A 23,153-nucleotide genomic window follows, 5' to 3' on the forward strand; every position below is an offset into this window, starting at 1 on the left:
CTCGTTCTCTCTTGTTCTCGTTCTCTCTTGTTCTCGTTCTCTCTTGTTCTCGTTCTCTCTTGTTCTCGTCTCTCTTGTTCTCGTTCTCTCTTGTTCTCGTCTCTCTTGTTCTCGTTCTCTCTTGTTCTCGTTCTCTCTTGTTCTCTCTCGTTTTCTCTTGTTCTCTCTCGTTTTCTCTTGTTCTCTCTCGTTTACTCTTGTTCTCTCTCGTTTACTCTCGTTCTCTTGTTCTCTCTCGTTCTCTTGTTCTCTCTCGTTCTTGTTCTCTTGTTCTCTCTTGTTCTCGTTCTCTCTCGTTTTCTCTTGTTCTCGTTCTCTTGTTCTCTCTCGTTCTCGTTCTCTCTTGTTCTCTCTTGTTCTCTCTCGTTCGCTCTCTCTCTCGTTCGCTCTCTCTCTCTCTCGGTCTCTCTCTCGTTCTCTCTTGTTCTCGTTCTCTCTTGTTCTCGTTCTCTCTTGCTCTCGTTCTCTCTTGCTCTCGTTCTCTCTTGTTCTCGTTCTCTCTTGTTCTCGTTCGCTCTCGTTCTCTCTTGTTCTCGTTCTCTCTTGTTCTCGTTCTCTCTTGTTTTCGTTTTCTCTCGTTCTCTCTTGTTCTCGTTCTCTCCTCGTTTTCTCTCTCGTTCTCTCTCGTTCTCTCGTTCCCTCTCTCTCTCTGTTGTTCTCGTTCTCTCTCGTTCTCTCTCGTTCTCATTCTCTCTCTCGTTCTCTCTCTCGTTCTCTCTCTCGTTCTCTCTCGTTCTCTCTCGTTCTCTCTCGTTCTCTCTCGTTCTCTCTCGTTCTCTCTCGTTCTCTCTTGTTCTCTCTCGTTCTCTTTCCCTCGTTCTCTCTCTCTCTCGGTCTCTCTCTCGTTCTCTCTTGTTCTCTCTCTCGTTCTCTCTTGTTCTCTCTCTCGTTCTCTCTTGTTCTCTCTCTCGTTCTCTCTCTCGTTCTCTCTCTCGTTCTCTCTCTCGTTCTCTCTCTCGTTCTCTCTCTCGTTCTCTCTCTCGTTCTCTCTTGTTCTCGTTTTCTCTCTCGTTCTCGCTCTCGTTCTCTCTCGTTCTCGTTCTCTCTCGTTCTCGTTCTCTTGTTCTCGTTCTCTCTCTCGTTCTCTCTCTCTCTCGTACTCTCTCTCTCGTACTCTCTCTCTCGTACTCGCTCTCTCGTACTCTCTCTCGTACTCGTTCTCGTTCTCTCTTGTTCTCGTTCTCTCTCTCTCATTCTCTCTTGTTCTCATTCTCTCTCTCGTTCTCTCTTGTTCTCATTCTCTCTCTCTCTCGTTCTCAATCTCTCTCTCTCTCGTTTTCTCTTGTTCTCGTTCTCTTGTTCTCGTTCTCTCTTGTTCTCGTTCTCTCTCGTTCTCCCTCGTTCTTTCCTGTTCTCGTTCGCTCTCTCTCTCGTTCGCTCTCTCTCTCTCTCGGTCTCTCTCTCGTTCTCTCTTGTTCTCGTTCTCTCTTGTTCTCGTTCTCTCTTGTTCTCGTTCTCTCTTGTTCTCGTTCTCTCTTGTTCTCGTTCTCTCTTGTTCTCGTTCTCTCTTGTTCTCTCTCTTGTTCTCGTTCTCTCTTGTTCTCGTTCTCTCTTGTTTTCGTTTTCTCTCGTTCTCTTGTTCTCGTTCTCTCCTCGTTTTCTCTCTCGTTCTCTCTCGTTCTCTCGTTCCCTCTCTCTCTCTGTTGTTCTCGTTCTCTCTCGTTCTCTCTCGTTCTCATTCTCTCTCTCGTTCTCTCTCTCTCGTTCTCTCTCGTTCTCTCTCGTTCTCTCTCGTTCTCTCTCGTTCTCTCTCGTTCTCTCTCGTTCTCTCTCGTTCTCTCTCGTTCTCTCTCGTTCTCTCTCGTTCTCTCTCGTTCTCTCTCGTTCTCTCTCGTTCTCTCTTGTTCTCTCTCGTTCTCTTTCCCTCGTTCTCTCTCTCTCGTTCTCTCTCGTTCTCCCTCGTTCTCCCTCGTTCTCCCTCGTTCTCCCTCGTTCTCCCTCGTTCTCCCTCGTTCTCCCTCGTTCTCCCTCGTTCTCCCTCGTTCTCCCTCGTTCTCCCTCGTTCTCGTGCTCTCTTGTTCTCGTTCTCTCTTGTTCTCGTTCTCTCTTGTTCTCGTTCTCTCGTTCTCGTTCTCTCTCTCGTTCTCTCTCTCGTTCTCTCTCTCTCGTTCTCTCTTGTTCTCGTTCTCTCTTGTTCTCGTTCTCTCTCTCGTTCTCTCTCTCGTTCTCTCGTTCTCTCTTGTTCTCGTTCTCTCTTGTTCTCGTTCTCTCTTGTTCTCGTCTCTCTTGTTCTCGTCTCTCTTGTTCTCGTTCTCTCTTGTTCTCGTCTCTCTTGTTCTCGTTCTCTCTTGTTCTCGTTCTCTCTTGTTCTCTCTCGTTTTCTCTTGTTCTCTCTCGTTTTCTCTTGTTCTCTCTCGTTTTCTCTTGTTCTCTCTCGTTTACTCTTGTTCTCTCTCGTTACTCTCGTTCTCTTGTTCTCTCTCGTTCTCTCGTTCTCTCTCGTTTTCTCTTGTTCTCGTTCTCTTGTTCTCTCTCGTTCTCGTTCTCTCTTGTTCTCTCTTGTTCTCTCTCGTTCGCTCTCTCTCTCGTTCGCTCTCTCTCTCTCTCGGTCTCTCTCTCGTTCTCTCTTGTTCTCGTTCTCTCTTGTTCTCGTTCTCTCTTGCTCTCGTTCTCTCTTGTTCTCGTTCTCTCTTGTTCTCGTTCTCTCTTGTTCTCGTTCTCTCTTGTTCTCGTTCTCTCTCGTTCTCTCTCTTGTTCTCGTTCTCTCTTGTTTTCGTTTTCTCTCGTTCTCTCTTGTTCTCGTTCTCTCCTCGTTTTCTCTCTCGTTCTCTCTCGTTCTCTCGTTCCCTCTCTCTCTCTGTTGTTCTCGTTCTCTCTCGTTCTCTCTCGTTCTCATTCTCTCTCTCGTTCTCTCTCTCTCGTTCTCTCTCGTTCTCTCTCGTTCTCTCTCGTTCTCTCTCGTTCTCTCGTTCTCTCTCGTTCTCTCTCGTTCTCTCTCGTTCTCTCTCGTTCTCTCTCGTTCTCTCTCGTTCTCTCTCGTTCTCTCTCGTTCTCTCTCGTTCTCTCTTGTTCTCGTACTCTCTTGTTCTCGTTCTCTCTTGTTCTCGTCTCTCTTGTTCTCGTTCTCTCTTGTTCTCGTTCTCTCTTGTTCTCTCTCGTTTTCTCTTGTTCTCTCTCGTTTTCTCTTGTTCTCTCTCGTTTACTCTTGTTCTCTCTCGTTTACTCTCGTTCTCTTGTTCTCTCTCGTTCTCTTGTTCTCTCTCGTTCTTGTTCTCTTGTTCTCTCTTGTTCTCGTTCTCTCTCGTTTTCTCTTGTTCTCGTTCTCTTGTTCTCTCTCGTTCTCGTTCTCTCTTGTTCTCTCTTGTTCTCTCTCGTTCGCTCTCTCTCTCGTTCGCTCTCTCTCTCTCTCGGTCTCTCTCTCGTTCTCTCTTGTTCTCGTTCTCTCTTGTTCTCGTTCTCTCTTGCTCTCGTTCTCTCTTGCTCTCGTTCTCTCTTGTTCTCGTTCTCTCTTGTTCTCGTTCTCTCTCGTTCTCTCTCTTGTTCTCGTTCTCTCTTGTTCTCGTTCTCTCTTGTTTTCGTTTTCTCTCGTTCTCCCTTGTTCTCGTTCTCTCCTCGTTTTCTCTCTCGTTCTCTCTCGTTCTCTCGTTCCCTCTCTCTCTCTGTTGTTCTCGTTCTCTCTCGTTCTCTCTCGTTCTCATTCTCTCTCTCGTTCTCTCTCTCTCGTTCTCTCTCGTTCTCTCTCGTTCTCTCTCGTTCTCTCTCGTTCTCTCTCGTTCTCTCTCGTTCTCTCTCGTTCTCTCTCGTTCTCTCTCGTTCTCTCTCGTTCTCTCTTGTTCTCTCTCGTTCTCTTTCCCTCGTTCTCTCTCTCTCTCGGTCTCTCTCTCGTTCTCTCTTGTTCTCTCTCTCGTTCTCTCTTGTTCTCTCTCTCGTTCTCTCTTGTTCTCTCTCTCGTTCTCTCTCTCGTTCTCTCTCTCGTTCTCTCTCTCGTTCTCTCTCTCGTTCTCTCTTGTTCTCGTTTTCTCTCTCGTTCTCGCTCTCGTTCTCTCTCGTTCTCGTTCTCTCTCGTTCTCGTTCTCTTGTTCTCGTTCTCTCTCTCGTTCTCTCTCTCTCTCGTACTCTCTCTCTCGTACTCTCTCTCTCGCACTCTCTCTCTCGTACTCTCTCTCTCGCACTCTCTCTCTCGTACTCTCTCTCTCGTACTCGTTCTCGTTCTCTCTTGTTCTCGTTCTCTCTCTCTCATTCTCTCTTGTTCTCATTCTCTCTCTCGTTCTCTCTTGTTCTCATTCTCTCTCTCTCTCGTTCTCAATCTCTCTCTCTCTCGTTCTCTCTTGTTCTCGTTCTCTTGTTCTCGTTCTCTTGTTCTCGTTCTCTCTTGTTCTCGTTCTCTCTCGTTCTCACTCGTTCTTTCCTGTTCTCTCTCGTACTCTCTTGTGTTCTCTCTTGCTCTCGTTCTCTCTTGCTCTCGTTCTCTCTTGCTCTCGTTCTCTCTTGCTCTCGTTCTCTCTTGCTCTCGTTCTCTCTTGCTCTCGTTCTCTCTTGCTCTCGTTCTCTCTTGCTCTCGTTCTCTCTTGCTCTCGTTCGCTCTTGTTCTCGTTCTTTCTCTCGTTCGCTCTCTTTTTCTCTCTCTCGTTCTCTCTCTCGTTCTCTCTCTCGTTCTCTCTCTCGTTCTCTCTCTCGTTCTCTCTCTCGTTCTCTCTCTCGTTCTCTCTCTCGTTCTCTCTCTCGTTTTCTCTTGTTCGCTCTCGTTCGCTCTCGTTCGCTCTCGTTCGCTCTCGTTCGCTCTCGTTCGCTCTCGTTCGCTCTCGTTCGCTCTCGTTCGCTCTCGTTCGCTCTCGTTCTCTCTCGCTCTCTCTTGCTCTCGTTCTCTCTTGCTCTCGTTCTCGCTTGTTCTCGTTCTCGTTCTCTCTCTCGTTCGCTCTTGTTCTCTCTTGTTCTCTCTCTTTTTCTCTCTCTCGTTCTCTCTCTCGTGTTCTCTCTTGCTCTCGTTCTCTCTTGTTCTCTCTTGTTCTCTCTTGTTCTCTCTCGTTCTCTCTCGTTCTCTCTCGTTCTCTCTCGTTCTCTCTCGTTCTCTTGTTCTCTCTCGTTCTCTCTTGATCTCGTTCTCTCTCTCTCGTTCTCTCTCTCGTTCTCTCTTGTTCTCGTTCTCTCTTGTTCTCGTTCTCTCTTGTTCTCGTTCTCTCTCGTTCTCTCTCGTTCTCTCTCGTTCTCTCTCGTTCTCTCTCGTTCTCTCTTGTTCTCGTTCTCTTGTTCTCTCTCGTTCTCTCTCGTTCTCTCTCGTTCTCTCTTGTTCTCTCTCGTTCTCGTTCTCTCGTTCTCTCTCGTTCTCTCTCGTTCTCTCTCGTTCTCTCTCGTTCTCTCTCGTTCTCTCTCGTTCTCTCTCGTTCTCTCTCGTTCTCTCTTGTTCTCGTTCTCTTGTTCTCTCTCGTTCTCGTTCTCTTGTTCTCTCTCGTTCTCGTTCTCTTGTTCTCTCTCGTTCTCGTTCTCTTGTTCTCTCTCGTTCTCGTTCTCTTGTTCTCTCTCGTTCTCGTTCTCTTGTTCTCTCTCGTTCTCGTTCTCTTGTTCTCTCTCGTTCTCGTTCTCTTGTTCTCTCTCGTTCTCGTTCTCTTGTTCTCTCTCGTTCTCGTTCTCTTGTTCTCTCTCGTTCTCTCTCGTTCTCTCTCGTTCTCTCTCGTTCTCTCTCGTTCTCTCTCGTTCTCTCTCGTTCTCTCTCGTTCTCTCTCGTTCTCTCTCGTGCTCTCTCGTTCTCGTTCTCTCTCGTGCTCTCTCGTTCTCTTTCTCTCGTTCTCTCTCTCTCTCTCTCTCGGTCTCTCTCTCTCTCTCTCTCTCTCTTGTTCTCGTACTCTCTTGTTCTCGTACTCTCTTGTTCTCGTACTCTCTTGTTCTCGTACTCTCTTGTTCTCGTATTCTCTTGTTCTCGTACTCTCTTGTTCTCGTACTCTCTTGTTCTCGTACTCTCTTGTTCTCGTTCTCTCTTGTTCTCGTTCTCTCTCTTGTTCTCGTTCTCTCTCTCGTTCTCTCTTGTTCTCGTTCTCTCTTGTTCTCGTTTTCTCTCTCGTTCTCTCTTGTTCTCGTTCTCTCTTGTTCTCGTTTTCTCTCTCGTTCTCTCTTGTTCTCGTTCTCTCTTGTTCTCGTTCTCTCTTGTTCTCGTTCTCTCTTGTTCTCGTTCTCTCTTGTTCTCGTTCTCTCTTGCTCTCGTTCTCTCTCTCGTTCTCTCTTGCTCTCGTTCTCTCTTGCTCTCGTTCTCTCTCTCGTTCGCTCTTGTTCTCGTTCTCTCTCTCGTTCGCTCTCTTTTTCTCTCTCTCGTTCTCTCTCTCGTTCTCTCTCTCGTTCTCTCTCTCGTTCTCTCTCTCGTTCTCTCTCTCGTTCTCTCTCTCGTTCTCTCTCTCATTCTCTCTCGTTCTCGTACTCTCTCGTACTCTCTCGTACTCTCTCTCGTACTCTCTCTCGTACTCTCTCTCGTACTCTCTCTCGTACTCTCTCTCGTACTCTCTCTCGTACTCTCTCTCGTACTCTCTCTCGTACTCTCTCTCGTACTCTCTCTCGTACTCTCTCTCGTACTCTCTCTCGTTCTCTCTCGTTCTCTCTCGTTCTCTCTCGTTCTCTCTCGTTCTCTCTCGTTCTCTCTCGTTCGCTCTCGTTCGCTCTCGTTCGCTCTCGTTCGCTCTCGTTCGCTCTCGTTCGCTCTCGTTCGCTCTCGCTCTCTCTTGCTCTCGTTCTCTCTTGCTCTCGTTCTCTCTTGTTCTCGTTCTCTCGTTCTCTCTCTCGTTCGCTCTTGTTCTCTCTTGTTCTCTCTCTCGTTCTCTCTCTTTTTCTCTCTCTCGTTCTCTCTCTCGTGTTCTCTCTTGCTCTCGTTCTCTCTTGTTCTCGTTCTCTCTTGTTCTCGTTCTCTCTTGTTCTCGTTCTCTCTTGTTCTCGTTCTCTTGTTCTCGTTCTCTCTTGCTCTCGTTCTCTCTTGTTCTCGTTCTCTCTCGTTCTCTCTCGTTCTCTCTCGTTCTCTCTTGTTCTCTCTCGTTCTCTCTCGTTCTCTCTTGTTCTCGTTCTCTCTTGTTCTCGTTCTCTCTTCTCGTTCTCTCTTGTTCTCGTTCTCTCTTGTTCTCGTTCTCTCTCGTTCTCTCTTGTTCTCTCTTGTTCTCTCTCGTTCTCTCTCGTTCTCTCTCGTTCTCTCTCGTTCTCTCTCGTTCTCTCTCGTTCTCTCTCGTTCTCTCTCGTTCTCGTTCTCTTGTTCTCTCTCGTTCTCGTTCTCTTGTTCTCTCTCGTTCTCGTTCTCTTGTTCTCTCTCGTTCTCGTTCTCTTGTTCTCTCTCGTTCTCGTTCTCTTGTTCTCTCTCGTTCTCGTTCTCTTGTTCTCTCGTTCTCTCTCGTGCTCTCTCGTTCTCTCTTGTTCTCTCTTGTTCTCTCTCGTGCTCTCTCGTTCTCGTTCTCTCTCGTGCTCTCTTGTTCTCTTTCTCTCGTTCTCTCTCTCTCTCTCTCTCTCGGTCTCTCTCTCTCTCTCTCTCTCGGTCTCTCTCTTGTTCTCGTACTCTCTTGTTCTCGTACTCTCTTGTTCTCGTACTCTCTTGTTCTCGTACTCTCTTGTTCTCGTACTCTCTTGTTCTCGTTCTTTCTTGTTCTCGTTCTCTCTTGTTCTCGTTCTCTCTTGTTCTCGTTCTCTCTCTCGTTCTCTCTTGTTCTCGTTCTCTCTTGTTCTCGTTTTCTCTCTCGTTCTCTCTTGTTCTCGTTCTCTCTTGTTCTCGTTTTCTCTCTTGTTCTCGTTCTCTCTTGTTCTCGTTCTCTCTTGTTCTCGTTCTCTCTTGTTCTCGTTCTCTCTTGTTCTCGTTCTCTCTTGTTCTCGTTCTCTCTTGTTCTCGTTTTCTCTCTCGTTCTCTCTCTCGTTCTCTCGTTCCCTCTCTCGTTCCCTCTCTCTCTCTGTTGTTCTCATTCTCTCTCTCTCGTTCTCTCTTGTTCTCGTTCTCTCTCTCTCGTTCTCTCTCGTACTCTCTTGTTCTCGTACTCTCTTGTTCTCGTACTCTCTTGTTCTCGTACTCTCTTGTTCTCGTACTCTCTTGTTCTCGTACTCTCTTGTTCTCGTACTCTCTTGTTCTCGTACTCTCTTGTTCTCGTACTCTCTTGTTCTCTCTTGTTCTCTCCTGTTCTCGTTCTCTCTTGTTCTCGTTCTCTCTTGTTCTCGTACTCTCTTGTTCTCGTACTCTCTTGTTCTCGTACTCTCTTGTTCTCGTTCTCTCTCTCGTACTCTCTCTCGTACTCTCTCTCATACTCTCTCTCGTACTCTCTCTCGTACTCTCTCTCGTACTCTCTCTCGTTCTCTCTCTCGTACTCGTTCTCTCTTGTTCTCGTTCTCTCTCTCTCATTCTCTCTTGTTCTCATTTTCTCTCTCGTTCTCTCTTCTCATTCTCTCTCTCTCTCGTTCTCAATCTCTCTCTCTCTCGTTCTTTCTCGTTCTCTCTTGTTCTCGTTCTCTCTTGTTCTCGTTCTCTCTTGTTCTCGTTCTCTCTTGTTCTCGTTCTCTCTTGTTCTCGTTCTCTCTTGTTCTCCCTCTCGTTCTCTCTCGTTCTCTCTCGTTCTCTCCTGTTCTCGTTCTCTCTCTCGTTCTCTCTCCCTCGTTCTCTCCCTCGTTCTCTCTCTCGTTCTCTCTCTCGTACTCTCTTGTGTTCTCTCTTGCTCTCGTTCTCTCTTGCTCTCGTTCTCTCTTGCTCTCGTTCTCTCTTGCTCTCGTTCTCTCTTGCTCTCGTTCTCTCTTGCTCTCGTTCTCTCTTGCTCTCGTTCTCTCTTGCTCTCGTTCTCTCTTGCTCTCGTTCTCTCTTGCTCTCGTTCTCTCTTGCTCTCGTTCTCTCTTGCTCTCGTTCTCTCTCTTGCTCTCTCTTGCTCTCTCTCTTGTTCTCTCTCTTGTTCTCGCTCTCGTTCTCGCTCTCGTTCTCTCTCTCTCGTTCTCTCTCTCGTTCTCTCTCTCGTTCTCTCTCGCTCGTTCTCTCTCTCTCTCGTTCTCTCTCTCTCTCGTTCTCTCTCTCTCGCTCGTTCTCTCTCTCTCTCGTTCTCTCTCTCTCTCGTTCTCTCTCTCTCTCGTTCTCTCTCTCTCTCTCGTTTTCTCTCTCTCTCGTTCTCTCTCTCGTTTTCTCTCTCGTGTTCTCTCTTGCTCTCGTTCTCTCGTGTTCTCTCTCTCGTGTTCTCTCTCTCGTGTTCTCTCTCTCGTGTTCTCTCTCTCGTGTTCTCTCTCTCGTGTTCTCTCTCTCGTGTTCTCTCTCTCGTGTTCTCTCTCTCGTGTTCTCTCTCTCGTGTTCTCTCTCTCGTTCTCTCTCTCGTTCTCTCGTTTTCTCTCTTTCTCTCGGTATGGCTGTGGTATCTATTCTAAGTTAAGGAGTCTGCGGCTAGATGTCTCGATCAGATGTACAAGTTACTTACCTTCGGTAACGATGTATCTGGTAGAGATGTTGTCTAGCCGCAGATTCCTTAATGCCCACCCATCCTCCCCGTTCTGCGAGGACCTTTTCTGGTGGTGTTCTCCACTGGCCTCTTCAGTTGCCATTGGGTTTTATCTTCAGGGGGTTCAGGGTGTTGCGCTCCCCTGGGTGTTTTCATATACAGTTGACCTCTGCTGAGGGACTTCTTTATTGTTATATGATACCTTTGATTCACGGGAAGGTTAGTTTCCCTCTCCAGTTTCCCTTCAGTCTGCTCTACTGCCTCTGGGTCCTAGTCTCCACGTGGTCATCCTCTTTGAGGGTCGGTGGTGTTCTGTTTCCTACCTCTGTCCACAGTTCCACATGGCACTATCAGTCTATTTCTGTCTGTTGTAATGTTCTGCCCTGGTTGCACTCGGAAGGGGCCTCCACTTGGCCTGCGGGACTCTTTCTCACAACCTCCACGTATGTGTAGGCGATGTCTATTCTGTCTTTTGGTTGGAGTCTTCCAACCTGTCATTCCTCGACACTGTTCCCATACTTTCACAGTTTTTAGTTAGTGGCTCCGTGTTGTGCCACAGAAGAGTTTCTCTGAAGAAAACTGACATCAGAGCGCCAGGAGGGACATGTATGACCTCGCTGATGTCACGTACGAGGACGTTATCGGGGGCGGATCGTACTGCTGCAAAAAAATTACGGATCCCGTCTCATGCCTGGGGATATTCTAAGTTAAGGAATCTGCGGCTAGACAATGTCTATACCAGATACACCGTTACCGAAGGTAAGTAACTCGTACCTCAGTGTAAAATTCATTTTCAGCCAGCTGCACTTTTCTTTCGAAGAGTAAAATGAGCAGTGTGTTTTGCAGTTAAGACGACAAAGGACTTCTATAGTTTGTTCCACCACGATGGAGGACTACTCAAACAATTTTGGAATGGAACAAAATCTACAACATGCACTCTGTGGTGGTGTGACCGATGGGGCTTACACTTATTACCCCCTATCTTTGCTACTGGTTTCCCTTTCTCTGTATGTCAATACTATATTTGTTATCTTGAGCTCCTTAAAAGATTCTTTGCTCAGATTTTTTTTTCCTGTTTGTGGAAAAGAACTGGGTATGTGCATCATGATAATATTCTTTATTTGGAGTTGTGCAACAAAACTACAGAAATAGTTTTCACTACCTGTTGACCCTTAGATTTCAGGGTTCAGTTGAGTACACAGATTTAGAAGGTGAAAGCTAAATCCTGCATCTCTACAAAGAAGATGGGCATATCAGTCATGAGACAAGTTTGTACATTGACGGTTCATTCCTGGTCTGTGAAGAGATCTGCTCAAGCTGCTATTGATGCCTGCAAGAGTCATATGGACGATGATTCTGAATTAAGCTTACAGGTTATTTGTTGGCCTCTTTGCAGGATGCATATGCCTATGAGACAGAGCCAAGTGTCAAGAGTTCAAGTAAAGCCCAACCTAAGGAACCAGAGCCAGTGTATGAAGCAGAGGAATCTGACTACCAGGAGGCGATAAGCCAGCGTGAACCCGAGGGGTCTGAGGCAGTCTATGAAACGGCAGAAGGCGGAGAAAGTTATCCTATTGGTAAGTATTCTTCTCATCCTATTAAGAGACGTTTCAGATTTTTTTGAATCCATTTTCTTTTTTCATAATTAAATGTTTTTTATATCGTGTTTCATGTTGCATTTCGAATTGGTGTGAATGTTACTATCATCTATTTTAATTGTACTTTATTTACTGATCTCCGAAGACAGGAAGAATGATTTGGCCTAACCGATATTCTAACAAATGGCCTGCAGATGTTGGCTGGGAGCATTATTATGCTGCAAGTGAATCTAGTTGAAACCATTTATAAATCCTCAACTGAAATTTCCTTTGGTAAATGTGCATAGATATTAGCTGAAACAGATGCAACACTTGATGTAGAAATGCATTCACTCTGGGGGAAAAAAACCAAAAGAGCTTCACTAAAGTATCCTTTTAAAATTGTGTACTTTACTTGTTTCAGTCCAACTCTTTTTATGTCTTTTTTCTCTTCCAAAGGGCTCCACGTAGAAAATGGTGCACACCAAGCTATGCAATCATTCAGAATAGTTAGACTTGGCCTTTTCAGCGGGTTCTCCCCCAGAAGTTTTTTGGCCTCCCGCTTTTGACCTCGTTTTTGTTGGTTTTAGGGCTCAGGACACTTTACCACTGCTATTCAAGGCAAACGTGCATATGCTCTCCATGTAATTGTGTTTATGGATTGGTGTTTCCATAAGTGGCTTGTTTGATTTACTACTAAGTCACTAGTACAACGCACTGTAAATCAACTGCTACTAGTGTGTCTGCGGCACTGGTTGCCCCCAACAAAAGTAACTTTCAAAGGTATCTCAGAGTGAGAACAGCGGCGCCGATCTTTAAAAATTATTTTGCACCTTTTCAAAGGCAACTGGAGCCTTACCTTTTAGATTTCCTTCAGGGCTCGGAGGAGTGTGGGCGCCATCTTCAGTTGGGCAGGTCAGGCGACCTAGCTCGACGCCACACCCCCCGCGCTCCACCCCTATTTAGGAGCAGCGTTTTCAGAGCTCAGCATTGGAGGCAGGCGACCCCGGTGGCAGTGGGTTCGCGCCTGCAGTTGGACATACGAGACTGTAAAAACGCTGACGCCCTGCTGAGTGAGAATAGCGGCGCCGATCTTTTAAAATCATTTTGCACCTTTTCAAAGGCAACTGGAGCCTTACCTTTTAGATTTCCTTCAGGGCTCGGAGGAGTGTGGGCGCCATCTTCAGTTGGGCAGGTCAGGCGACCTAGCTCGACGCCACACCCCCGCGCTCCGCCCCTATTTAGCCGTCCCCCAATGAGGGAGCGCAGCGGGCGCGACGAAGGCGCGCCGAAGTCGAGCCAAAGTCCAGCCCGTCTGCGCCCGTCCGCGGCCGGACGGGGCTAGGGGTGCGACCTTATGTCCCTCCTTATTCCCCCATGGCCCTTCATGCTCTCCGGGGCCCTTGGCCCCTAGCAAATTCCACCATTAGGCGCATTATTGCTTCTGGCCTCTACCTAAATCCCCATTATCCTACACCTCTCAACTTGACTTTCTCTCTGTCCCACCCTCCTGACTCTAGTCTCGTATCCCCTCCCCCCCCCTGTCTCTTATTTTACTTAACACCAGGTCGGCCGTAAAACACCATCAAGAGCTATTTGTGTTGTTGGATACTCACCAGCCTGATATGTTACTCCTAACAGACACATGGTTCTGTGACACCTCATTGCCCTCTCTGTTGGCCGCACTTCCTCCCCTTATGTGGCTCTTCGTGCAGACCGACTAGGGGGCAAGTCAGGAGGTGGCGTAGCCCTTATAGCTCGAGCCGAGCACAACTTTCAATTTCTTCCCTCCCCCACTATTAACTCCACCGAGCATTTGGTAGCTCGATCACTGGCCTTCTCTCCCCCGCTTACTTGTCTATTGATGTATCGTCCACCTCAGTCATCTCATCTATTCCTGCCGGCCTTTCAGGATCTGTTGGCCACCTTAGCGATAAACCATGCCTCTATTCTGGTACTAGGGGATTTCAATTACTGACCCTCAGGAAAGCACAGCTTCCAAACAATTCTCTGATTCGCTCACATCCCTTAATTTTACATCTCATTTGCACACCCCTACGCACATTCACGGCCATGTACTAGACCAGGTCTGGTCTCTCAATGCCTTGGTCTCCTCCATGACCGTGTCCCCATGTCCCTGGTCAGACCACGCCCTGGTATCCTTTTCTCTCCAACCTAAGTTGGCAACAAAGATCCCACCTGCCAAAAACATCTGGGCACGAAATTGGAATAGGGTGGACCTTCCTGCCCTGTCATCCTCGCTGTTGATCTCTGCACCTAACTTAGAGGGCCTATCCTCCACCTCTCAAGCCACTGCTATTGACACCTGGCTTGCTGGAGGCTGTGATAAGGTAGCCCCACTACGACGAATATCCACCCAAAGATCAAAGGAGTCAAATTGTTGGTTTGGTGACGATTTAAAGACAAAGAAGCTGACTCTCCGGCGGGCTGAAAGGCATTGGAGAATGGACTACTGCCCCCATTAAAAAAGTGTTATCTATCTTTGCTGAATGATTACAAAAAAGCCATATTGAGTGCCAAAACAACTTACTTTTCAGCGAACATTCTGGCAGCGGAGAACAAATCCAGGGAGATCTTCTCCATTGTCCAGGACTTGGCTTACTCTGACAGGGCCACTCCTAAACCCTTCCCTTCCCAGTCCCTCTGTGATTCTTTGAACACTTATTTTTTAGAAAAAATTGTCAACATCAGAGCCAACATCCCACCTCCTTCCCCCGTTTTTCTTGAGCCTTTTCCCCCGACTGCCCACGGCTCTTTCTTTTTTCCCTCCGCTCACTGAGGAGACATTTCTTGCAATACTCCCCAAAATAAAATCTGTCTCCCCGGCGGATATCTGCCCAGCTTACATTTTGCAACAGATCTATTCTGTCTGTCCCAAACCGCCTATATCCTTTCTTAACAGCTCGCTGGCTCAAGGCGTGGTAATCCCAGCCCTTAAATCTGCCACCATAGTCCCCATCCTTAAGAAGCCTGGGGTGGACCCTTCCATTCCAGCCAACTATCGTCCCATCTCCCTCCTGCCTTATTTGGGCAAGGTACTAGAGCGACACGTTACATCAGTCCTCAGTGCCCATGTGGAAGCCAATGGTGGTCTTGCGTCCCGCCAGGCTGGTTTTCGGCACAGGCACTCCACCGAGTCCGTCGTGGTATCGGTCCTGAACCATCTCAGGGAAGGAATGGACCAAGACAATAACCAGGCCCTGGTGCTTCTCGATCTCTCCGCCGCTTTCGACACGGTGGACCATTCCATCCTATTGTCCCATGTCGGAGCGGCGGGGGTCGAGGGCTCAGCCCTGGTGTGGCTATCGTCCTTCCTGAGGGACCATGCCCAGGCGGTTCGGTTGGGGGATTTCTCGGCCACCCAACTTAAAGTCACTTGTGGTGTCCCTCAGGGTTCTTCTCTTTCTCCCCTTCTGTTTAATCTCTACATCTACCCTCTGATCTTCGCTCTTCAAAAGCTGGAGGTCACTGTGTTTAATTATGCAGATGACCTCCTGCTTATCTTTAATCTGTCTTCTTCCTCTCATTCTATGTCTAATTTTCAGTCTATCATGATCTTCATCAGGGACTGGATGAACCACAACCATCTGAAGTTGAACCCTGACAAAACAGAACTGGTCCTTACAGGTGGTTCCTCCAGTCCCTGGAACTCTCTTTTTTGGCCCTCTTCCTTGGGATCCCCTCCTACACCTTCTTCCTCAGTTAAAACTCTGGGTATCAAACTCAATAATCATCTCAACCTTCATTCACAAATTAGTTCTGTGGTTTCTTCCTGTTTCTTTGTACTCCGAACTATCCGTTCTGTTTCTCGTTTCTTTCCTCCTTCCGCTCTTAGGTTAATCATGTCCGCTCTGGTTGTCTTCCGGCTGGACTATGCCAATGCCCTTTACAACGGTATCCCGGCGTATAGTCTGCAGAAGCTCCAGCTGGTCCAAAACCAGGCAGCCAGACTGATTTATGGTCTCCCCCGCTATCACCACTCTACCCCCTTGCTGAAAGCACTACATTGGCTGCCTGTTAAGGAGCGATCTCTTAAGACTGGATGTATGGTCTTCCAGGCACGCCAAGGGACTGCCCCTGCCTTAATTTCTTCTTTAATAAGAGTACATCCCTGTCCGCGAGCTGCGGTCATCCACTCAATCACTCCTCCAGGTTCCCCGGTATAGACGCAAGAAATGGGGCGGATCCAATTTCTCTGTCTTGGTACCCTCCTTTTGGATTTCCCTCCCGATCACTTGCGTTTGGCCACACACTATTCTGCCTTCCGTAAAGATCTTAAGACCCTTCTTTTTACTCAAGCCTTCCCAATGTAAATTCCTTTTTTTCTTGTTATCCCATTAGTTTTTTTTTTTTTTTTTTTTTTTTACTGCTAATTTTTGCCTCCATAGCGCCAAGAAACCGTATGGTGAACGTTGCGCTTAATAAATATTTTTAAATTCAATTCAATTCAGACCTGCCCCTGCAGTGTCTGCACACAGTTATTTACTGCCATGTCGACCTGGAAAATGCACCCATTTACCAGGCTCTCTCCTTCCCTTTTCCTACATCTAAGTCACCCCGAAGGTCCAAAGTAGCTCAATGGGTAAGATCCAATGTATTTGAAAGATAGGAGATTTGTTGTATTTTCTCATGCCCTAATAGTGAAATACAGTGTATTTCGTTTTCACTGTTGATAGGCTATCTGTCCCCAATGTAGCTAGCTTGCCAGTGGGAGCGGGGAGACAGTGCTCTTTCTGCATGGCTGCCCCAACTTTATGATGTTGTGCTTTAACTGAGTGTGCCATGGGCCCCTGCCAATCAGCTATGTTCTTTCCCTAAAACTACATTGAAGACAAAACCCAATTGGCACTCGCTGGTCACAGGTAAACTCCTGGTTAATGGTACCATAGGTACCCAGGGCAATGTGACCAGAGAAGACCTCTAAGGGCTGCAGCACTAATTGTACCACCCTATGAGGCCCTGTACCTTTACACTCACACTGCCTTTGCAAGCTGCGTGTTTTGGTACCAAACAAAGTGAAGAGTTGACATGGCACACATCCCTGTGTCCCATGCCTACAACCCACTGGCCTGGTATAGATCAGCTACCCTTCGTGCTGGGTGCACTACACCAGAGGCGAGGGTACAGGTGCCTGATCCCTATACCGCTACAGTGTCTAAGCCAATTCTTAGACCTTGTAAGTGCAGTAATTCCATTAAGAGTATATGGTACTGGGAATTTGTCATTACGAACTTCAAGGTACCATAATAGCTTTACTGAAAACTGTAGTTTGGTATCAAACTTCTCCGCATATTGAACCCGATTTAATGAAAAATGCACACAGAGGGCATCTCAGAGATGCCCGCTGAAAACGACCGAACAGTCGTGTCCAGGCTGATTGGCTGATCCCACCGCTGCCACCAAGGTAGGAAGCTGGCTCTGTGTATACTATACCAAAATTAGGTATAGTGTGTATACATATATATATTACCTACTGGCGGTCGCCAGTAGGTATATATAGTTAGGATTTTTTCCCTATGGGATTTTTGAAAATTCTATGTCTAATAACTTTGGCGTTTGTGGACGGAATTGGCTGAAATTTTCAGGAAAATGGCACATTTTGTTTCTGAGCAGCCCCTGAAAATTGGGCGGGGGTTCGTCCAGGGGGGGTCGAGAAAAAAGGGGGGTCCCAAAACGTGTTTTTAACATTGAGTTTTCCATAGGGCGGTTGGCCTCACTTTTAGCCCGAACGGCTGAATGGATTTGCACGAAACTTGGCAAAATTGTAGGGACTGGTAGCCCGATGTGCCTTTTGTAGGTCTCAATATATGTGCTCCAGTGGATTTTGAGAAATTAACGTTTAAAAAAAGATATATATCTGTAACAGCGGACCGGGCAGCGCCCCGGTTCGCGGACCTTACGCGTAACGGAACTTCGCGTAGCGAAGCTGATTGGCTCTCCGGTGTCTGTCAACATTCTAAACAGTCCGGAGCGGCCATCTTGTCTCTCGGTAGGATTGAGAGACCAGAGGAGGCCAAAACAAAGGGGGAAATAACCATAAGGGGGCATAGTAGATCCTCCCTGACCCCCTAGGTTTAAAGTGGAGGCGTTAAAAGGGCCCCGCGGGGCAAAAAAAAATAAAAAATGTGTTTGTTTTTTTGCGTGGGTAGCGCCCGGTCCGCGAACCGGGAAGCGTTCTGGGCAGCGTACTGCAATGAAAAATGAATGATAGACTTTTCAAATACTGTATGTTAATTGATTGTTGGTTTTGTTGATTATTTTTTAATTTTAATTTTTTCTGTAAACTACTTTCCCACCTTTTTTGATGGTGCGCTTCCCAGGGAGCGCCCCGGTTCGCGAACCTTAAGCGAACCAAAAGAAATAGAGCTTGCCAGAGTGCTAAACATTCTAGCAATTTTTTTTGAAAGGGAAGGTAGTTCTGAAAAGAACTTTTTATTTTTATATTTTTGTTGTTTTATATTTTTTTTTATTTTTTGAATTTTTTTTTTTTTTTTTGTATTTTTTGAACGATTTTATATTTTTTTGGGGGGGGGAACAACAAAAAACAGGCATTGAAAAGGGCTCAACAGGAGCAAAAAAAAAATTACTGGGGGCGGTTAGGGCAATTATGATGTTCATAAGCCAGGTTGATAGCATTTATACTCATATTGCCACATGCTATCAACGCACCACAGTGCATACAAGTGTGTTTCATGTGGCCAAAATTCTCTTGTATGTTTGGCACAGTTTCCCGTGCCTCTGCTGGTGTCAATGAAATTGTTGATCTTGATCTGGCCACAGGAGTTGATGTTGGATTTTCCTGCAAATCCCGTATTTCCGCCCGGCTGTAATTGAGTGGATGCTTCCTGGTCATATGCCTATGCATAGTATAGTTCCCATAACTATATTTCTTATCCGTCCCTCTGGATAATTTTTCTTTACAGATGAGGCAGGTGACATACCTCGCATTCACTTTTTTTTGGCCAGGAGGGATTGAATAAAACTGCCAGATGAAACTGGCTTTCTTATGGGAAACCCGGGGCACCTCTTCCAAGAACTGTGGTTCTTCTCCCTCCTCTTCCTCCATTTCTTCCTCTTCCTCCTCTGTGTTGGTCATGACCTGGGGAGGTGGTCCTCTCTTCCCATGAGGAGGTGGAGGTGGTGGTGGGGGTGCACCAGCTGAAGCAACTACTGAAGCCATTTCTGAAGTAGTAGTAATAAAGGTCTTCCTCTCACAATGATGAAAGTCAGAGTGAGGAAAGAAGGAGGGGTTTTCATCATTTGGGAAAAACAATAGTTCTCAACCAATGAAAAGTGTTATTTTTAGGTCACCTGACCTAGCCTTACATCATTATGAAACCAAAAGTGAAATGAACCAATGAAAAGTTTTATTAACAAGTCACATGACCTCTCACGCTCATGTTACGCGCTGCGGAACGCGCCCCGGTTAGCTTCCGGGTCGCTGCGTTTCGCGCCTCGGTCCGCGCCCCGGGGCACTTCCGGGTGCGCTAACGCGGTACGTCACAAGATGCATTACGCGGCAACGCGATACCGTCACTATGTTGATTTCTTACCGGTTCGCGGACCGGGTCGCGGCATCAATTTGAGCTAACGGAAAGCTTTCCGGTTCGCGGACCGGGAGCGAAACAAAAAAAAATATTAAAAAAAATTTATTAATAAACATATAAAATATATTTTTGGATTTAAAGAAGAATACATTTTACAGCTATAGATATTAGCTTTTAAAAAACCAATGAAATTCACTGAAAAAACCATAGGTTATAGACCATATATAGTTAGGAATTAGCATTTACAAAACCTTGAAAATTCACTGAAAAAACCATAGGTTATACACCATATATAGTCATTTGAGATGTCATCAGTGATGTCATTTGAGATGTCATCAGTGATGTCATCAGTGATGTCACTGACCATGTCATGAATGATGTAATATGTGACCTGATCAGCAGTGTATTGCGGGTGCGCGATATATAGTTAGTACAACTAACTATATATGGAATTTCATTGGTTTTGTGTGAGTAAAATAAGGTTTTTTAAATGCTAATTCCTAACTATATATGGTGTATAACCTATGGTTTTTTCAGTGAATATATATATATATATATATATATATATATATATTCACTGAAAAAACCATAGGTTATAGACCATATATAGTTAGGAATTAGCATTTACAAAACCTTGAAAATTCACTGAAAAAACCATAGGTTATAGACCATATATAGTTAGGAATTAGCATTTAAAAAACCTTATTTTACTCACACAAAACCATTGAAATTCCATATATAGTTAGTTGTACTAACTATATATCGCGCACCCGCAATCCACTGCTGATGATGTCACATATTACATCATTCATGACATGGTCAGTGACATCACTGATGACATCACTGATGACATCTCAAATGACATCACTGATGACATCACTGATGACATCTCAAATGACATCACTGATGACATCACTGATGACTACATTCAGTGACTGTATAATTCTGTAAAGTTAAAATATGTCTTACATATTGAAGAATGAGTGGATGTATAAGTGTCTTGATGAAGGATTTAGTAGGGGCATGACTGACTGTATGAGTGACTGATTAAATGTGTCTCACTGAGTGCATGGGTTAGTGACTAAACTGTCTTAATTTGTGCATCATTATGTCTGTTGTTCTGTAAACTGCTGCATGTGTTGATCAGTAGCTATATGATTAACTGTATGGGTTATTGATTGGTTGCCCAAGCATTTGTATGGGAGACTGAGTGTGTGTGTGGGTGGCTGGGAGGTGTATGACTCTTTGCATAGATGTGTGAGCAGTTGATTGACTAGATGTATGGGTTCAAAAGTGCATGTGGAAACAGCTGTATGGGCGGTTGACTGTGTGCATGAGTGTATTGGTGAGTGAATGGATATCTCAGTGCTACATGTTAAAGTAAGTACATATGTAAAATACAGTACATGTGAGAGTTGACATATATAAATAACTGTGCATAAGAGCCAGTGAATGTGTGAGTGGCTGTATGGATCATTGTGAACTTGTATCCAGGATTTTATAAGTCAGTAAATATGTTTTAGTATATGTTTGAATAAGTAAGGTGTGTATAACTGTATAGTTGAGGAAATGGAGGTGTGATTGATTCTTTGCATGACTGACTAGGTGTGTAAGTAACTCCATGGATGAGTGACAGTCTGTGAGTGTCTGTTTACACTGAGTGTATCTAAGGTTATATTAGAGTCTGAAGAGGTTCATCGTATTATCACATGAATGATGTCATCAGTGATGTGATCAGTAATGTCAAATGAGATGTCATCAGTGATGTCATTTGAGATGTCATCAGTGATGTCATCAGTGATGTCATTTGAGATGTCATCAGTGATGTCATCAGTGATGTCATTTGAGATGTCATCAGTGATGTCATTTGAGATGTCATCAGTGATGTCATCAGTGATGTCACTGACCATGTCATGAATGATGTAATATGTGACATCATCAGCAGTGGATTGCGGGTGCGCGATATATAGTTAGTACAACTAACTATATATGGAATTTCAATGGTTTTGTGTGAGTAAAATAAGGTTTTTTAAATGCTAATTCCTAACTATATATGGTCTATAACCTATGGTTTTTTCAGTGAATTTTCAAGGTTTTGTAAATGCTAATTCCTAACTATATATGGTCTATAACCTATGGTTTTTTCAGTGAATATATATATATTTATATATATATATATATATATTCACTGAAAAAACCATAGGTTATAGACCATATATAGTTAGGAATTAGCATTTAAAAAACCTTATTTTACTCACACAAAACCATTGAAATTCCATATATAGTTAGTTGTACTAACTATATATCGCGCACCCGCAATCCACTGCTGATCATGTCACATATTACATCATTCATGACATGGTCAGTGACATCACTGATGACATCACTGATGACATCTCAAATGACATCACTGATGACATCACTGATGACATCTCAAATGACATCACTGATGACATCACTGATGACGTCATCCAGTGACTGTATAATTCTGTAAAGTTAAAATATGTCTTACATATTTAAGAATGAGTGGATGTATAAATGTCTGGATGAAGGATTTAGTAGGTGCATGACTGACTGTATGAGTGAGTGGTTAAATGTGTCTCACTGAGTGCATGGGTTAGTGACTAAACTGTCTCAATTTGTGCATCATTATGTCTGTTGTTCTATAAACTGCTGCATGTGTTGATCATTAGCTATATGATTAACTATATGCGTTATTGATTGGTTGCCTACGTATTTGTATGGGAGACTGAGAGTGTGTATGGGTGGCTGGGAGGTGTATGACTCTGTGCATAGATGTGTGAGCAGTTGATTCACTAGATGTATGGGTTCAAAAGTGCATGTGGAAACAGCTGTATGGGCGGTTGACTGTGTGCATGAGTGTATTGCTGAGTGAATGGATATCTCAGTGCTACATGTAAAAGTAAGTACATATGTAAAACACAGTACATGTGAGAGTTGACATATATAAATAACTGTGCATAAGAGCCAGTGAATGTGTGAGTGGCTGTATGGATCATTGTGAACTTGTATCAGGGATTGTATAAGAGAGTAAATATGTGTTAGTATATGTTTGAATAAGTAAGGTGTGTATAACTGTATAGTTGAGAAAATGGATGTGTGATTGATTCTTTGCATGACTGACTAGGTGTGTGTGTAACTCTATGGATGAGTGACAGTCTGTGAGTGTCTGTTTACACTTACTGTATCTAAGGTTATATTAGAGTCTGAAGAGCTTCATCGTATTATCACATGAATGATGTCATCAGTGATGTCATCAGTAATGTCAAATGAGATGTCATCAGTGATGTCATCAGTGATGTCATTTGAGATGTCATCAGTGATGTCATCAGTGATGTCATTTGAGATGTTATCAGTGATGTCATCAGTGATGTCACTGACCATGTCATGAATGATGTAATATGTGACATGATCAGCAGTGGATTGCGGGTGCGCGATATATAGTTAGTACAACTAACTATATATGGAATTTCAATGGTTTTGTGTGAGTAAAATAAGGTTTTTTAAATGCTAATTCCTAACTATATATGGTCTATAACCTATGGTTTTTTCAGTGAATTTTCAAGGTTTTGTAAATGCTAATTCCTAACTATATATGGTCTATAACCTATGGTTTTTTCAGTGAATTTCATTGGTTTTTTAAAAGCTAATATCTACAGCTGTAAAATGTATTCTTCTTTAAATCCAAAAATATATTTTATATGTTTATTAATACATTTTTTTAAATATTTTTTTTGTTTCGCTCCCGGTCCGCTAACCGGGAAGCTTCCCGTTAGCTCAATTCGATTCCGCGATCCGGTCCGCGAACCGGTAACAAATCAACATAGTGACGGTATCGCGTTGCCGCGTAATGCGTCTTATGACGTACTGCGTTAGCGCACCCGGAAGTGCCCCGGGGCGCGGACCGAGGCGCGAAACGCAACTCCCCGGAAGCGATCCCTGGCGCGAAAGCGCGACGTATCGCGTTGCCGCGAAATGCGTCTTGTGACGTATCGCGTTAGCGCACCCGGAAGTGTCCCGGGGCGCGGACCGCGGCGCGAAGGGGAGCGACCCGGAAGCTAACCGGAGAGCGTTCCGCAGCGCGTAACATGAGCGTGAGAGGTCATGTGACTTGTTAATAAAACTTTTCATTGGTTCATTTCACTTTTAGTTTCATAATTATGGAAGGCTAGGTCATGTGACCTAAAAATAACACTTTTCATTGGTTGAGAAGTATTGTTTTTTCCAAATGATGAAAACCACTCCTTCTTTCCTCACTCTGACTTTCATTATTGTGAGAGGAAGACCTATTTTGCTTCTTGGAAGACCTATTTTGATTGTATGAAAATGGCTTCACTGATTGCTTCAGCTGGTGCACCCCCACCACCACCTCCACCTCCTCATGGGAAGAGAGGACCACCTCCCCAGGTGGTTACCAACACTGAGGAGGAAGATGAAGAGATGGATGAGGAGGGAGAACAACCCCAATTCCTGGAAGAGTTGCCCCGGGTTTCAAGAAAGAAACCCAGTTTCATCTGGCAGTTTTTTTCCATCCCTCGTGGCCAAAAAAAGGTCAATGCCAGGTACGCAACATGCCTCATATGCAAGGAACAATTGTCCAGAGGGACGGACAAAAAATACAGCTATGGTAA

At 45.1% G+C, this 23,153-nt stretch overlaps 1 protein-coding gene across 3 annotated transcripts in view; it reads left to right on the forward strand.

Moving 5' to 3' along the window:
* Nucleotides 1-23,153, forward strand: part of CTTN (cortactin) — a 277,969-nt gene that overhangs the window by 244,455 nt on the left and 10,361 nt on the right. For all 3 annotated transcript variants that reach the window (XM_078684298.1, XM_078684300.1, XM_078684299.1), the window contains one exon: nt 10,753-10,933. In XM_078684298.1, coding sequence (XP_078540424.1) covers nt 10,753-10,933 — 181 coding nt within the window. The remainder of the gene's footprint in view (nt 1-10,752; nt 10,934-23,153) is intronic.

Source organism: Lissotriton helveticus, chromosome 3_2, assembly GCF_964261635.1.
Source record: "Lissotriton helveticus chromosome 3_2, aLisHel1.1, whole genome shotgun sequence".
In the NCBI taxonomy this organism is placed as follows: Eukaryota; Metazoa; Chordata; class Amphibia; order Caudata; family Salamandridae; genus Lissotriton; species Lissotriton helveticus.